The following is an 18,293-nucleotide window of genomic DNA, read 5'->3' as shown; positions in this document are numbered from 1 at the left end:
ATTCTTTGAAATAATAATCCAACAAAATGCTGTGCACAGCTTCTCCAACCTGCCGTATGCACAAACCAGCTTAGCCACTCACAGCAAGTACAAGGGGCTGAGGAATGACCCTATCCGAAGTTGTAATTGGAATTCTTCGTGATGATTGCATAATTCCTCTTGTTCCTCCTCTCAACATCTCCCAAAGCTAATGCAGCTTTCCACATGCAACTCCTCCAGTAAGCCCATCATTTCAACCAAGTATTTAGTCATCCCACCTCATGTCAGCTTGAAATAAAATCAGAAAGTTCTGGCAACATCTGCTGAGTGAGAAACAGAGCTGAGAGGGAGGTACAGTGGCTCAGTGGTTAGCACTGCTGCCTCACCACGCCAGGGACCTAGGTTTGATTCCACCCTTGGTAGGCTGCCGGTGTGGAGCTTGCATGTTCTCCCTGTGTCTGTGTGGGTTTCCTCCAGGTGCTCCCGTTTCCTCCCACAGCCCAACGGTGTGCAGGTTAGGTGGATTGGCCATGGGAATTGTGGCCTGCTTCCAGTCAGTAGGGATTCTACAATAACATTTCCAGTCCAGTTTGTTTTATGTTGGCTTTTTGTTTGGCATCCACGTATCATGGAAACACAGTGCAACAGTTTGAGTAGAGCACAAAAGGAAGACTTTTGACCTGGTGCATCTGCTCCAAGCTCTCTGCAAGGGCACCTCATTTCATCTCACTTTACCATGCTCTGAGAATCTTTTCTCCTCGGTTAATCATCCAATTCCTCTTAAAAGCCATGTTTGAATCTTCCCCTTCCACACTCCCAGGCAGTACATTCTAGATCCTAACCACTCATTGCAGAAAATAAATGCCACTGTTTCTTTGGCTAAGCATTTCAAACCAGTGCCATCTGATTTTAGACTCGTCTGCCAATTAGAAGAGTTTCTATTTCTCCAAACTATCCACTTCTCTCATGAAATTGTCGGGTCTTGCCAAATCTTGTCTCAACCTTCTGTTCTTTAGGAGAACAGTCCTGGCTACGTATCCACGTAACTGAAATCTCTCAGACCCAGTATGATTCTCTTAAATCTTTTCTGTCATCTCTCAAACACACTCACGTTCTTCCCAAATTTTGGCACCCAGAATTGGACATGATATTCCTGTTAAGGCCAAGCCAAAATTGCATAAAGATTCATTTTAGATGTCCTGCTTTTGGACTCTATGCCTATATTTATAAAATCTTCGACTGTGCACACCTTAAACTGCACTCTCTGCCCTGTCAGCTTCAATACTTTATAAGTTTCAGAAGTAGAACATTTGATCCCTCTAGCCTACCTAACCATTCAATAAGATCATGTCTGATCTGATTACTCCACATGGGTAAATTTTTTACACAGAGGGTGGTTTACATGTGGAATGAACTTCCTAAGGAAGTAGTGGACGTGGGTACAATTACAATGTTTAAAAGACATTTTAGTACATGAATAGGAAAGGTTTGGAGGGATGTGGGCCTTGAGCAGGTGGATGGGACTAGTTTAGTTTGGGGTTGTGTTTGGCATGGACTGGTTGGACTGGAGGGTCTGTTTTTGTGCTGTATGACTCTGTGGCTCCTGCCTATATCCGATAACCTTACACCCCTTACATATCCAGAATCTATCTGCATTTGTCTGAAAATGTATTCAAAAACTCTGCTTCCACTCCCTTTTGAGGAAGAGAATTCATGATCCTCAGGGAAAAATGAATTCTCCTTAACTTTGTTTAAAATGAGCAGTGCCTAATTTTGAAACAATGACCCCTAGATCTTGATTGTCCCACTAGTGGAAACATCCACTCCACAGCCACCCCTCTGAAGATCCCTTAAGTTGACTTTTATCCTTCTAAACACCAGCAGATTCAGAGTGGGTAGATGCAATAACAATTCACACCAATTAAATGCCTCCAGGTTGATTGTTTTAATCAAGTGTTTATTTTTTGGGAACAATTCCAGAATAGAAACAAGACTTTATTGTGGTTTGGAGCTTGAAGCGTTTATAAAATAGGAAACTGTTCATCGAGATGATTAGTTGCAGCATCTCCATACACAATGCAGACGTAAGACAAATTAACGAGAACCTTTGCAACTTCGAAAATACCAGTCTGTTAAATACTCATCTAAATAGGTGAGTTTGACAGCTCATTAGTCAATAACTAACCGAGTCAGATCAATGCTGATGCATAAAGAGTTTGTGTGAAACTCTTAAATAGCCGTATATAAGAATTGTTTTCAGAATGATGGTTTCCACATACAACACTTCAGCAGAGAGATGACAAAAGGGTGAATGTTTCGGGTCCACTACCATCAGATCATCCTTCAGGCTCCTAAACTCAGAAGAATGCAATCCAAACTTATGCGTGATATCCTCATAATTTAACTCTTTGCAGCGCTCTAAGTCAGTTGTGATACTAATTGGACGTTCTGTTTATCTGTTCAGGTGTGTATTAAAAAATCTTCTGACAATTTTCAAATTGCAAAGGTGGGAAGAGATTTCCATCTGACATTGATCCCTCAACCTGTGCAACAAATGTGGATTAGGTGACACTTTTTAATGGCAATGTATTGTGTGCAGAACCTTTGTCTTTGTTGCAATCTCACAGCACTCTTTGAGGCATTAGAATCAAAACCCAAATAAGTGCAGTAAGAGGCTATTCAGCCCATTGTACCTGTTCCATTGCTGCCTCTTTAACTGGAGCTGTCTATACTAATCCCTTTATAAATACATTTTTACATAATTTTGTTCCAAATTCTTACCTGGCCTAGGTTTCTCATTGGCCATGTGTGTTAAAGAATTTTAACATAGAAAAATAGCAGCAGGAATAGGCCTTTTATCTCTTCGAGCCTGCTTTACTGTTCAATATGATTGTGGCTGAATTAATGAATTGTGATTGGCCAACCCAATCCCCTGTTCCCATGTTCACCCCATACCCTGATCCCTCTATCTCTAAGAACTATATCTAACTCCTTCACAAAATCATTCAATTTTTTTGCCTCAACTGTTTTCTGTGGCAGAGAATTCCACAGGTTCAGAGGCAGATGAAACTTAATTTAGATGAATGTGAGGTGCTGCATTTTGGTAAGGCAAATCAGGGCAGGACTTATATACTTAATGGCAGGGCCTGAGGAGTGTTGCCGAACAAACAGATCTAGGGACACAGGTTCATAGTCCCTTGAAGCTGGAGTCGCAGGTAGACAGGATAGTGAAGAAGGTGTTTGGTATGCTTCCCTTTATTCGTCAGTGCAATGAGTATAGGAGTTGGGAGGTCATGTTGTGGCTACATAGGAGATTGGTTAGGCTATTTTTAGAATACTGAATTCAGTTCTGGTTTCTCTGCTATGGAAAAGATACTCAACTTGAAAGGGTTCAGAAAAGATTTACAAGGATGTTGCTAGGGTTGGACGGTTTGAGCTATAGGGAGAGGCTGAATAGGCTGGGGCTATGTTCCCTGGAGCTTTGGAGGCTGAGGGGTGACCTTATATAGGTTTATAAAATCATGAGGGGCATGGATACAGTGAATGGACAAGGTCTTTTACCCAGGGTGGGGGAGTCCAAAACAAGAGAGCATAGGTTTAAGGTGAGAGGGGAAAGGTTTAAAATGGACCTAAGGGGCAATGTTTTCTCGCAGAGGTTGGTGTGGGTATGGAATGAGCTGCCAGAGGAAGTGGTAGAGGCTGGTATAATTAAAACATTTAAAAAGCATCTGGATGGGTACATGAATAGAAAGGATTTAGAGACATATGGGCCAAATGCTGGCAAATGGGACGAGATTCATTTAGGGTATCAGGTTGGCCTGGATGAGTTGGACTGAAGGGTTGGACTGAAATTGGACTGAAGAAATTTCTCCTCATCTCAGTCCTAAATGGCCTACACTATATCCTTAGATTGCGATTCCTGGATTTGGGCTCAATGGTCCTCAGGAGGATTCTTCCAGCATTTATCCTGTCTAGTACTATTAACATTTATGGGTTTCTAATCCTCTGTACAAATAAAACTCTTCCAAATTTTTGCAACGTCCACTGGTTCTGGTAAAAAAAGCTGGAAGCTTTGCATTCTGTCATGCTGGCTGACCTGCCGAGTCTTTACCATAATTTCCTTTCTGCTGCAAAGACAATTAATTGTTGCTTGGGTCAATCAGATCTCATATGGACATTCCTTTAACATATTTTCATTAACGTGCAATAGAAATTTTCAAGTGACTTGCCAAATATGACAAGGTGGCCCAGTGGTTAATACCACTGCCTCACAGCACCACAGATCCACAGCTGATTCCAGCCTTGTGTGTGTGTGTGTGTGTGTGCGTGTGTGTGTGTTGGTGCGGGGAGTTTGTGCTGTTAGGTTTCTGCTGGGTGCTCCAGTTTCCTACCACAGTCCAAAGATGTGCAGGTTGGGTGGATTGGCCATGCTAAATTGCTCGTAGTGTCCAGGGATGAGCATACAGGTGGATTAGCCACAGGAAATAAATGGTTATGGGTACTGGGTGGGATGTTCTTCAGAGGACCAGTGCACACTCAATGGGTCAAATGGCCTGCTTCCACACTGTAGAGTTTCTGTGATTCTAAGCCTCAAAATGACACAAATTTAACAGGATTCTGAATATGGTACCAATGGGCCATCTTTTTTGGCAATGCTGCATCTGGCATGATTCTCTGACCATTAATTAATGGCTCAGGACATGGTAATGTTGTTAAATTATTGGATGAATAATATGGAAACTGTAAGTTCAAACCCCAGTATGGCACGTCCAGCCAAAGTACAGTCACATTGGGAATATCATTCAGGAAATCATGGGCATGAGGTTTGATTGATCTGACTCCAAGGTGCGTTAGTCTTCAGTTGACCAGCTGGTGATTCTGATGAGCACCATTTGCCACATGCCCTCACGTGGGTGTTGCTGATATGTCTGTTATTTGGCTCATCAGTTCATGTTTGCTTCTCTGCAGGTTGGGAAATGGGAGGCGAAGAGGCTGACGATGAAATACCATGTCTGGCCCCGGTACTACTTGTTCTCAGAGTCGGAGGAGGAAGATGACCACTTGAGCATTGTCACGCTGGAAGAAGCACCATTTGTCATTGTGGAGGATGTTGACTCGCTGAGTGGAACGTGCATGAGGAACACAGTGCCCTGTCGGAAGCAAGTCAAATCCACGTCAGTTTTGGCAATTTTGTTACATTTTACTTTTTGAATGATGGCTCTCTAATGGGCAATACAGTTGGGTGGAGGCCTGTCTTTAACAATTGTAGAGGCTGAGATTAGTGCTGATAGGTAGTATCATGAGTGACCATTCTGCCTTGGCGCCAAAGGCAGACTTCTATCCCTTTGGTTGTAAGTGCCCTGGTTCTGCTTGAAAGGGAAAATTTTTATATATATTTTTGTGTAAAGTATATGTTGCAAATTTTTTACTCAAGTGGAATCCAGGCAGGGAAGTGGAGTTGAGGATTATCATATTAGCCATGACTTCATAGAATGGTGGAACAGAGCCAATGAGGTAAATAGTCTACTTCTACTCCTAAGTTTTAGGGTCTTATAGAGTTGTGATTCTTCGGAATTTTCTCCTCCTGCTAGGGCATAGAGTACTTACAAAACAGGTTTGATAGATTCTTGAACACTAAGACAATTAAGGGGTATAGGAATAATGTGGAAAGCTTAAATTGAAATCTTGAATGGTGGAGTTAGGCTTGAAGGGCCGAATAGACCGGTCCAGCTCTTCTATCTTATGCTGTTACACGATGAAATTATCAAAGAAAAGAAGCAGTTACACAATCTACATTAAATCAAGGAAATTGGAATGCAATTAAATTTCTCATTAGCTGTTCCATGATGTGTCTCCTAGAATCCCTTATCTCCCTGCAGCCAAGGAAGATTATCTGCGCAAATGAGAGCCTTGCACCTCTGGTCGTCCTAATTTTTTTGTCAGATCTATTAATCCTGCAGATAGTTGCATCACGCCCATGAAATGCAAACAGATTGGAAAAGTTGCTGCCCTCCAGGAGCATGGAACAACTGCAACCGGTTAAAAAAGCCAGTACAACACAGAGGCTGCTTCAGCAACAGAGGTACCTTAGAACAGAGACGAAGAAAGATTGCTGACCACCCGGTTTGCCTTTGACTTTCCTAGTACTGTATCATCAAGTGATACAATGACAGTGGAGTCATTCAGTAATCCTGACAATCAGTTGCCATCAATTTGTCAACAGGAGACTCAAACATGTAGAACAAGTGAAACAGTTGGTCCTAATTTGTTTAATTCTCCTCAGTCTACATGAACTTACCACATTGCCTCAATTTTCAACATGTTATCTTCTGAAAGAGATCAAATTTGGCCCTTGATAGGGTGTACAGTAGAAATTTTTCCCATTCACATACACAGGTGAATTTAAGTAAATTGGCAAAAGAAGCAAATGTGACAAAAAGACTTTTCCCACAATCAGAGTCCAGAACACACTGCCTGACAAATAAGGTAGAGGCAGGTTTAATCAATACGTTGATGGATGTTAGATATGTTTGAAAAGACATAATTTGCAGGGTTGCAGGAATAAGGCTGGAGAATGACATTGAGTGAGATGCTCACATGGAGAGACGATGCACACATGTTCTGAAGAAGGGTCTAGGCCCGAAACGTCAGCCTTCCTGCTCCTCTGATGTTGCTTGGCCTGCTGTGTTCATTCAGCTCTACACCTTGTTATCTCAGATTCTCCAGCATCTGCAGTTCCTACTATCTCTGGGTCAAATAGTCTCCTTTTTAATGACTTCAATTATAATTATTTTGCAATTTGGTTTTGAATGAATCAACAATGACAGTTTATATCATGGAAATGTGATTGTGTTCAATCAATTGATCACTTGCTGAAATATTATTTATTATGTTAATCAAACCCACTGGACAGGAATCCATAGGATCAGGTAAACAATTTTTTATGTCAGAACCAACAATGAGTTCAATAGGAAGTAAAATTATTTGTAGTGTAAGACCAGAGTTACACAAGAACTTCCGCAGTTTCTTTAATTCATTTGTCAAAAATATGTCTTGACCAGGAAGGCCAGCATTTATTGTCCTTAGTTGAGTAGCTTTAAAGAGTCATTAGCAGTTCATAACATTCCCTACAGTGTGGGAACAGGCAATTCAGCCCATTGAGTCCACACCAACCTTCCAAAGAGCATCCCACCCACACCATAACCCTGCATTTCTCATGAGCAGTCCTCCTAACCTACATATCCCTAGACACTATGGCAATTTAGCATGGCCAGTCGATCTACCCTGTATGTCTTTAGACTGTGGGAGGAAACCCACACAGGCACAAGGAGAATGTACAAACTCCATGTAGACAGTCACCTGAGGCTGGAATTGAACCCAGGTCTTCTGGCACGCTGAGCCACCATGCTGCCCAAAACTGCTTATAACATTTTTCAATCCATTCATGGGATGTGGTTGTTGATTGCCCCTCCAATATTTGTTGCCCATTCCTATTTGCCCTTGAACTGAATGGCTAGCTAGATCACTTCAGAGGCTATTTAATAGTCAATCACATTATTGTGGGTCTGAAGTCACATATGAGCCACACCAGGTAAGGAAAGCAGTTGCCTAAAGGGTGCTAGTGAGCCAGATGGGTTTACACAGCAATTGAGGATAGTTTCATGTCACCATTACTGAGAAAGGCTTTACATTCCAGGTTTATTAATTGAAATTAAATTCCATCAGCCACCATTAAGGATTTGAACTTGTGTCCGTAGAGCGTTTACCTGGGCCTCTGAATTATTCATCTAATTTCACTATCAGCGTCATAGACAAAGGAGGAAATGAGGGTGAATTTTAGTTATGATCGCTCTTCCTCCCCTAAGTCCAATCTCAGATTTACCCCTTTCCCTTTTAATATCACCGCTTATTAAGGTAGGCTGAAAGGTATTCCCAAAACCTTGGTTTTTGGATTCCATCTTTTGAACTAAGCCCATTGCAAAAACATGTCATAGAATCTCTATAGTGTGCTATTCAGCTATTCAGCCCAAGTCCACACCAGCCCTCTGAAGGGCATCATCCCCAGATTGACCCCCTCTTGTAACCCTGCATATCCCATGGATGACCCAACTAGCTTGCACATCCCTGAACATTATGAGTCAATTTGGCATGGCCAATCCACCTCACCTCCGTATCTTTGGACTATGGGAGGAAACCAGAGGACCCAGAAGGAACCCATACTGACACTGGGAGAATGTACAAACTCCACACAGACAGTCATCCAAGTCTGGAATTGAACCAGGTCCCTAGCACTGTGAGGTAGTAGTGCTAATCACAAATCCACTGTGTCACCCTAAAATGCATTTAAAGATAGGCTTGCTTTCAAAAAATTCAAAAGGTGGGAGAATTGCATTGTCACTGAAACCATATCCTAAGCACTCAAGAAGTTAAGGAGGACAGGACTAGACAGGAGACAGGAGACCCTGGGGAAGAGTCAGTGGACCGAAACATTAACTGATTTTTCGTCACAGATGCTGCTTTGCCAGCAATTTCTGTGTTTGTTGCAAATTGAAACTTTGGTAAATCCAGAGGTATTAAAAATCAGTTCACAATTGCAACTTCTCAGACATCAATGTCCAATGATAGTTGATCAGCGATTATGTCCAATAGTTTTCCTTTTTGCAGGCAAAGTGTAGGATTCTTTCCAGCCTGCATCTTGGGGGTAGGGTTGGCAATCTGAGGCAGGTTACCAACTCAGCCTCGAGTCTAGCTGTCCCTTTGGAAGTTAAACAACAACTGACTTAAAATTGCAAAATTGTATCCTGAAGCAATTAAACAAGCTCAGATTTTAGTCAGTCATGAAGATAGTCATTTCAGATGCTGTGGGCCCATCTTGGTGGGATGATTGGAAGGTTGTTACACTAACAATGTAGCTTTTTTTCCCCAGTCATAGTTACCATTGCAAAGTGAAGAGGGAATTGTAAGAACATTAAGGCCCACTATAACATGATGTATGTTGAAAGTTCCCTTTGTCCAGGGTTGGCTGGAGGGAGTCAGCTCAGCTTGAAGCCACCTGTATAAGCTTTTATATAAACGTATCTACAATTCAAAGGGTTCAAAGCTTCTGGAAATATGCTTAACCTCAGCTGTTTTATGAGCCCAGCAAAGTTGTCCATTTTTGAAAGAAACAGAATTTAGACACTGAAATGTTAGAGAATAGATTTTCTGGGGTATTTCAGTTCATGCCCTCTGTCCATAATACCTTTATACCACTGTCTCCCACCACCCACATTGCTGAGATTTGGACTCATATAAAGGCTCAACCTATGATGAATGGCAGATCTGTTTCTCTAGAAGACATCAAATTGCTTTTCTAAAAAAAACAAACAGGTAGTTACATGGTCATCAAAGCTTTTTTTAAACAGAGAATTTTTTATTATCTGAATTTAAATTCTCCAATTACTGATGAGATTTGAACTTGTGCTTCTGGATAGTTGACTCACAATGTTATATGACCAGTCCAGTTACAAAAACCACTGTGCCACTGATTCCTTTTAGGAGTCCTGAGTCTACAGTTATCTAAATGTATTGTGTTCACCCATTCTGCCAACCAACACTTTCATATTTCCTTCCACTTGATAAAATGGCATATTATTATGGCACAAAAACAGAACGTTGTCTTATTCTTACCATTTCAATTCACATTGTCAGTCTTAGGCTGACTTTCTTTGTGTTCTAGCTGACATGTTTGGGGTCCCAAGTCAATTGTCCCTGTTACCAATATGTGATGCATTTCTGGCTGAATCACTCTGATTCCATAACCATTCTGCAAATTGGTAAATGTCACACTGTCATAACATTATGTTCCAGCTAAAACTAAAAGTGAAATTTATTGAAAAGGTAAGGTAATTACACAGGAGCAATGTATACAGCAAAAAAATAAAAATAAAAATTGTGACAGGCAGGAATTTTTGTCAGGGATGCTTTTGGTATACCGTAGTAATTTCACCATGAAAGCAGTGAAAAAGGCCGTGTTTATGCTCCTTCATGAACTTGCAGGAATGTTCTGCTGTTAAAGCAATTGCAATTCCAAGGCAAGTCCTCACAATATTTGATTTACTCATTGCACAATCTGTTCCAAAATAGCAAAAGGACCTGAATTTTATCCAACACTATTTTGTGACCTGAATTCCTGATGAATCTTTCTGTATCAGTGATTCTACCACATACCTTGTTGACTTGCCTTCACTGAGTTAGTCCGTGCAAAGAGTTAATCAAAGACCTTAGAACTGATATATTCTGTTATGTATTCCCTTGAGGTGCAGAAGGTTTACTCGAGAAGCAAAGAGAGCTGTTCTCAAAGTCTAGGCAAGCAAGACATTAATCATTTCAAATACTGAAATAAATAAGATGCCAACAGTCCTTTTCTGATTGTTAAGTAGATTTGTTTGCTTTAGGTATCTTATTGCCACACATTACATCACTAATATCTGAAAGGCAGTGGCTAGAATAGACAAATAAATTACCTGTTGACTTTGTTGTTGCAGCAGAAAATGTTCTTTTAATTGGATAGGCCCGTAAATGGCATGGGCAAGAGGCAGAAATGACTTAAAAAGTGAAGAAATAATTGCAAAAGTCAAGGTCGTGGAAGCTACAACAGTGGAAAACATGAGAATAATTCAGTGGAGAGCGATTTCTGAATCTGTAAATTATGAAGACAGTGTAAGGAGAAGACACCAATCGCTGGAAGAATCTTCGTCAGCTCTTCACAACAAAAAAACCCCATTTATTCTGTTCTTTTTATTGCTCCCAGGAATGAGACTGAAGCAGGAATCTATATCAAGCGGTGCTGTAAAGGATTTTGTATTGACATTTTGAAGAAAATTGCAAAGTATGTCAAGTTTACATATGATTTATATCTGGTGACAAATGGAAAACACGGGAAGAAAATCAACGGGACATGGAACGGCCTGGTTGGAGAAGTAAGTAAATTCTCTTTATTTGTTACCAAATAGAATCACCTCTGGTTGTGTATCACAATTAATGAGAAGTCACCAATAGATTCTGTGAGTTCATGCAGATGTTTAGTTGTTATGGCATTTGTTAGTAACCCAATGTTAATTAGTTGAAACCCATGTTTTGGTAAGTTATAATCTTACATTGGATTAATTGTGGGATGCCATCTCAAAAAATGCCAATAAAGGTTGTTGGTTTTAGAATCATAGAATCCCTACAGTGTGAAAGCAAGCCATTCTGCCCATCAAATCCACACTGATCCTCTGAAGACCATCCCAGCCAGACCTAACCCCCTACCCTATCTCCATGACTCTCCATTTCCCATAGCTAATCCACCTAGCCTCCACACCCATGGACACTATGGACAATTTAACATGGCCAATCCACCTAACCTACACATCTTTGGACTGTAGGAGGAAAACAGACCACCCTGAGGAAACCCACATAGTCAGAAGGAGAATGTTCAAACTCCACACAGACAGTTGTCTGAGGATGGAATCAAACCCAGGTCCCTGGCACTGTGAGGGAGCAGTGCTAACCACTGAGCTACTGTGCTACCCATGTTTTGGGGTTATGAAATTCAGTAAACATCTTGCAAATGTTCAACAAATACAGAGCTACTTTTTATTAATAAAGGACCTGATGAAGATTAAGGTAAGAAAATGTCTCTTTGATAAAAAAAATGCTATCTTAAATGCCCCTGCTTGTAAATTCTAATCCCTTTGCATTAATGGCAGCATTATATTTACCTTCCTAACTATGTGCTCTACCTGCATATTAAAATATGATTCACCTACGAGGTCACCCAGATCCCTCTGAACCACTGAGTTCTGTAATTCATCTCCATTCAATTATCTTTACATCTGGAATACAGTGCACAACTTTGGTCTCTCTGTTTGAAAAAAAGGTAAAATTGTGTCAGATGCAGTTCGGAGAGAGTCTGATGGACTCATTCTTTGGACAATGGATTCATTTTATGAAGAATGATTGAACCAATGGGCCTCTACACATTGGAGTTTAGAAGAAAGAGAGATGATTTTACCATAATGTGTAAGATCCTGGAGGGACTGGAATACACAAGTAGGGACATTTAAAACAGCAATTTCTTTTCAAAAAGAGACATTTTCTTACCTTAACCTTCGTCAGGTCAATTACAAACCATCTTTTTTATTTAAGACAAGGAGCTCTATATTCTCCTATTGTGGGAGAGAATAAAACTAGAGTGCCGAAGATTACCATTAAACTCAAAATGTGAACTCTGTTTTTCTCTCTCCACAGATGCTGCCAGATCTGCTGAGTTCTTCCAGCAATTTATTATTTTTATTTCAGCTTCCTGACATGTGTAGTACTTTATTTTAGAATGAGGAGACACAGCTTCATAATAAGATGAGATAGCAAGAACTGCAGATGCTGGAGTCAGAGATAACACTGTATGGAACTGGAGAAGCACAGCAGACCAGGCAGCATCAGAGGAGCAGGAAAGTTGACATTTTGGGTCAGGACCCTTCTTCAGAAATGGGAAGGAGGGAGGGAGCTCAGAAATAAATAGAGAAGAGGGGTGCAGCTGGGGAAGGTAGATGGGACAGTAATAAGTGAGTGCAGTTAGATAGTGGTCGTGATTGGTCAGTGAGATGGAAGGGGCAGAATCAATATGATTCCTTGGTCTTCAGTGAAATCTATTTGACTTTCCTACCGGATTTGGACAACACCTGATAATGTCGTTGGCTGTCTGTATAAAATAGGTGACAGTAATTTGGCAGCTGTTTTTACAGCCCACTCTGTTTTCCATTTCATTTAGACCACTTGTCAACAATTCCACAAAAGGGTTTAGCGACAAAGTTGAAACAAAGAATTTAGGAGGAAATTGTTAACAGAGAGTGCTGAACTTACTGCTACATGCAACGATTGAAGCATATCGCACTGAGGGATATACCAGGGAGAGGTGGAGAGGTGGGATGGAGGGATGAGAGGCCTATTTCTGTGCCAAATATTGTTTGTGACCCATCCATTAAAAAAATACTCATTTCACTCACGCATTAATGTAAAGATGTGCAGGTTAGGTGGATTGGCCATATTAAATTGCCCTTAGTGTCTAGGGATGTGCAGGCTGGGTGAATTAGCTGGGTTACAGGGCTAGGGTAGGGGGGTGGGATGCTGTTTGGAGGGGTGATGTGGAGTTGATAGGCCAAATGGACTGCCTCCATACTATGTAGGCATTCTACATGGCTTTTAATCTTCCTGTACTGAAGGGAATAAATATTTTGTGTGATCTGTCCACATAAACTCATGGGGTTACACCAATTGACTGATTATTGGGAAATAGCTAGTGACATAGCGAATGTTCACCTTTATAAAAGTACTCCTTTCTATTTCCAGGTGGTAAGGAAGCAGGCACAGATGGCTGTTGGCTCATTAACCATTAATGAAGAACGATCGGAGGTGGTGGACTTCTCAGTCCCTTTTATAGAGACTGGGATCAGTGTAATGGTGTCTCGGAGTAATGGAACTGTGTCACCCTCTGCTTTTCTGGGTAACTGGCTTAAAGTTCAGCACGCCTTCATCTTGTTTGTGGTCAAGGTCATGCCAATTTGAGTAATTTCAGTTCGAGACTTGACTAAATAGAATGTTTCTTTGTGACACCAATCAAGTTAATTTCACTCTCTAGCTGTCCTGATCATCATGATCCTCAGAAACCCCAAGACATCTCACAAGGAGTCATGCCTTCATAGTCCGATTGTTCTGAGTTGAATTCACATCAGTCCTGGAACACAAAATCATAAGACCCTGTAATGCCACACTGAGGCAGTGACACTATACTGAAGGCAATGCCATTTTTTGGATGAGACATTAAACCAAGGTCCAACATGGGCTTTAAGATATCCATTGCACTGTTTTGAGGAAGCACAGAGTTATCCATGATGTTCTGACCAATATTTAACCTTCAATCAAAAATGCAAAAATGCATTATCTCATCATTATCACATTATTGATTTTGGAAGCTTGCTGCATTCAAGTTAACTGTCATGTTGTAACAGCAACCAAATTTCGAACATTTCATTAGCCACAAAGCACTTGGAGATTTCTGAGCTGTGAGAAGCACCATAAAGCCTTCCTCACTTCTTCCCTCTTGCCTTCCTTGTCATCTTCCTCCTCCCTCAGCCCTCCCTTCCCTGATCACAACATTAACCTGAACATCATTGGCCCGCTTGTTCAACATAGAAAAGAATTTCTATTCTCAACCTTGTGGATGCCTTTCCAAATACTATTTCTTTGCTTGTTCACAAAATTACCAACAGGACCCAGGTCAGTGCCAGCGATAATTAGAATCTGTGCATTGTGAAAACTGGGTTTTCACATTTTGGGGTGTGCCTTCCACCTTTTGCAATAGAGCTTTGACTGGAAACCACAATACTTAATGATAGCCAACTCTATTCTATAACAAGATAATAAAATGTGAGGCTGGATGAACACAGCAGGCCAAGCAGCATCTCAGGAGCACAAAAGCTGACGTTTCGGGCCTAGACCCTTCATCAGAGAGGGGGGTGGGGGGAGGGAACTGGAATAAATAGGGAGAGAGGGGGAGGCGGACCGAAGATGGAGAGTAAAGAAGATAGGTGGAGAGGGTGTAGGTGGGGAGGTAGGGAGGGGATAGGTCAGTCCAGGGAAGACGGACAGGTCAAGGAGGTGGGATGAGGTTAGTAGGTAGCGGATGGTGCGGCTTGGGGTGGGAGGAAGGGATGGGTGAGAGGAAGAACCTCTACATTGGGGAAACCAAGCGGAGGCTTGGGGACCGCTTTGCAGAACACCTCCGCTCAGTTCGCAACAAACAACTGCACCTCCCAGTCGCAAACCATTTCCACTCCCCCTCCCATTCTCTTGATGACATGTCCATCATGGGCCTCCTGCACTGCCACAATGATGCCACCCGAAGGTTGCAGGAACAGCAACTCATATTCCGCCTGGGAACCCTGCAGCCATATGGTATCAATGTGGACTTCACCAGTTTCAAAATCTCCCCTTCCCCTACTGCATCCCTAAACCAGCCCAGTTCATCCCCTCCCCCCACTGCACCACACAACCAGCCCAGCTCTTCCCCCCCACCCACTGCATCCCAAAACCAGTCCAACCTGTCTCTGCCTCCCTAACCGGTTCTTCCTCTCACCCATCCCTTCCTCCCACCCCAAGCCGCACCCCCCGCTACCTACTAACCTCATCCCACCTCCTTGACCTGTCCGTCTTCCCTGGACTGACCTATCCCCTCCCTACCTCCCCACCTATACTCTCTCCACCTATCTTCTTTTCTCTCCATCTTCAGTCCGCCTCCCCCTCTCTCCCTATTTATTCCAGAACCCTCACCCCAACCCCCTCTCTGATGAAGGGTCTAGGCCCGAAATATCAGCTTTTGTGCTCCTGAGATGCTGCTTGGCCTGCTGTGTTCATCCAGCCTCACATTTTATTATCTTGGAATCTCCAGCATCTGCAGTTCCCATTATCTCTGATTCTATTCTATAACAAGATTGGTTGAAGAATTCCTTCTGATGTTGAGAAGTGTGGCAAATGTCAGTCATGCTAGTGGCATCCCTAGAATAAATTTGAGAAAAATACCTTAATTTAAGTTGTTCACCGTGGTGAAGGTTCATGCCATTCTTGTTTAAGATACACTCCACATTTGTGTGGTGATGAAAGGTATTACTGAGCTGACTGGGCGGTCATTCTTTACATGACACTTACTATCTCTCTAACAGCAGTGTTTTGGGTGCAGGGGGATTAATGTACAATGTGTTGATGGTATAGACTCTAACACTTTGCTTTCTGGTGCAACAGAGCCATTCAGTGCAGATGTCTGGGTGATGATGTTCGTAATGCTCCTGATTGTCTCTGCTGTCGCAGTGTTTGTCTTTGAATACTTCAGCCCTGTGGGATACAACCGATGTCTGGCTGATGGAAGGGGTAAGCTGCTGTATTTGTGCCATTGATCTCTTAGGCAGCCTCTTATTCTATATATAAAACATCTTACAGCTGGATTTGAATGGAATGCTTGCTGTAACCCAATTACAGAGTGGCAGGAAACAATTGTGTTTGCTGCCTCACTTCATCAGATTTTTCCTGAAGCAAGGGATCTGTTGAAATCTACATTGCTCTCCAAATCTGTATATAAACTTCATCAATTAGATTCCAGCCTGTATGTCTCACACACACTTGTATATCTATTGTTCCACTCGTAATCCACCCAATTTTTTTTTATTCACTTGTGAATATCATTGGCTAGCCAGCATTTTATTGTCTGCCCCTAGTTGCCTTCGAGAAAGTAATGGTGAGCAGTCTTCTTGAACCACTGCAGTCCACATGCTGTAGGTTGACTCACAATACCCTTAGGGAGGGAACTCCATGATTTCGACCCAGCGACAGTGAAGGAATGGCAATATATTTCTGAGTCAGGATGGTGAGAGTCTTAGAGGGGAACTTGCAGGTGATGTTGTTCTCATGTATCTGCTGCCCTTATGGGCGGAAGTGGTCGTGAGTTTGGAGGGTGCTACCTAAGGATCTTTGGTGAATTTCTGCAGGGTATCATGGATAATACACACTGCTACTACTTAGCATTGGTGACTGGATCTTTTTGTTCACAATGGTGCTACATTTTGATTAAATTTGTCTTTATAGCACCACCCTGACCCCTCAGATTATATTCCAGTCTGTAGGTCACACCTAGTTCTGTGTTATTCTCGAGACAACATAAACTATATTTAATTTTGGACTGCTTCCAGTTAAATGTTATTTTTATTGTAATCCATCCAAACCCATTTGTTGTTACATAATCTGTTGTTGCAATTGTGTGGTTTTATAAGCTACGTTTTTAAATTTAGGGTAAACAAAAGGGGTCATGTGATGTGTTCTGAAGTCAGCCAGGATGGTTTAATAATTAGAGATCAAAGGAGAGTTTGAATCATTTTCCTGGGAAGAAGGTGCAAGACATAATTACTTAGAAACAATTGCAGCATTGAACAAGTTCAAAATTGATAAACTCTTAGAGTCCCAAGACCCAGAAGGGTGCAGAGGTTGTGTACAGTCATGCTGTAAACTCTCTACTTACCCTTACAATGTAAGAGAGTTGGGGCTAAAATTGGTTAACCAACAGGGGAATGGATCTGGGTGGGATGCTCTGAGGGTCAGTGTGGACTTGTTGGGTCAACAGGCCTGTCTCCACACTGTAGGGATTCTATGAGAATTCTACCTGAATGCAAAGTTGATGTGTTTCACATTGAGACAGGAAAGAGGGCAGAAGAAGCCATATTTGAGATTAGGTTACAGGGTTCTTTAAAAATCATAGACCAGCAGAAGGTTCTGTGTGGTCAGTAGAAAAAATGAGCTTTACAAATTTTCGAACTACAGCAGCTAGAGCTAGGATGGAAACAATCTGAGTCAAAGGCACTCATCCTGCCACCTTTTAAGAATTTGTTCTTGAGTGGGAATCAGGGGAAGATACATCATCAGAACAGGTTTTACTGCTGTTAATAGATTTATGAAATTCTCTGGAAACAGTGAAAACCACCTTGAGACAGGTACTCAAAGTTACCACTGAGCAAAACTGGAATAAGGAGAAACTGGGAGCAACTACAGACTGATTGCTATATATCCTGTAGCTGACCTAAGAGTGTCTTGGTGGGTCAATCCATTGTGAAACTAACTCCGAACTATCTATGCAGAAACAGAAATTGCTGGAAAAACTCAGCAGGTCTGGCAGCATTTGTGGAAAGAAATCAGAGTTAATGTTTTGAGTCAAATGATCCTTCCTGAGGAACAGTACATTCAACCCAAAACATTAACTCTGATTCCTCTCCACAGGCCTATTGAGCTTTTCCAGAAATTTCTACTTTTGTTTCTGATTACAGCATCCGTAGCTTGTTTTTTAGTTTTCAACCAGACTTTCTGTTATCCTGTTAGAACCATCTTGAACTCCTAAATTAACTTCAAATCTCTAACACTCCCAGGTATTTTTCTCTTTCCAAGTTGAGGTACTTGGAAGAATCTAAGTGACCAACTCATTGTCAAAATCTATTCCCTAGTCTTCCAGCAATTGATTCAGCTTAGAGCACAGTGGAGCAGCTACAATTTCCCTTAGTTGGACATGTCCCACGGTCACTGCTGTAATACATGTCCCACGAGCATCTTATCAGACCTTGGATTGAATTGGATGTCAACAATGTGATACTGAGTGAGAAGCAATGGCTTCCAGATTCATGGGCATGTACCCTCACAAAGCCTTCACTCAGATTAGTTGATGGTAGGGCCACAGCTTTGAAACCATTATCCTATCCCAT

The 18,293-nt window shown here is 41.7% G+C and overlaps 1 protein-coding gene across 1 annotated transcript in view; it reads left to right on the top strand.

Annotated features, from left to right (window-relative positions):
- The window catches only part of LOC125447006 (glutamate receptor ionotropic, NMDA 2B-like), a 382,369-nt gene that overhangs the window by 316,021 nt on the left and 48,055 nt on the right, over positions 1-18,293 (top strand). The window contains exons 6-9 of the mRNA XM_059640487.1: positions 4,948-5,153; positions 10,772-10,940; positions 13,351-13,504; positions 15,799-15,924. Of these exons, the coding sequence (XP_059496470.1) occupies positions 4,948-5,153; positions 10,772-10,940; positions 13,351-13,504; positions 15,799-15,924 (655 nt within the window). The remainder of the gene's footprint in view (positions 1-4,947; positions 5,154-10,771; positions 10,941-13,350; positions 13,505-15,798; positions 15,925-18,293) is intronic.

The sequence above is a fragment of the Stegostoma tigrinum genome, chromosome 38 (genome assembly GCF_030684315.1).
Source record: "Stegostoma tigrinum isolate sSteTig4 chromosome 38, sSteTig4.hap1, whole genome shotgun sequence".
In the NCBI taxonomy this organism is placed as follows: domain Eukaryota; kingdom Metazoa; phylum Chordata; class Chondrichthyes; order Orectolobiformes; family Stegostomatidae; genus Stegostoma; species Stegostoma tigrinum.
The sequence above is the reverse complement of the archived record's forward strand: the minus strand, read 5'-3'. Positions and strand labels throughout refer to the sequence as shown.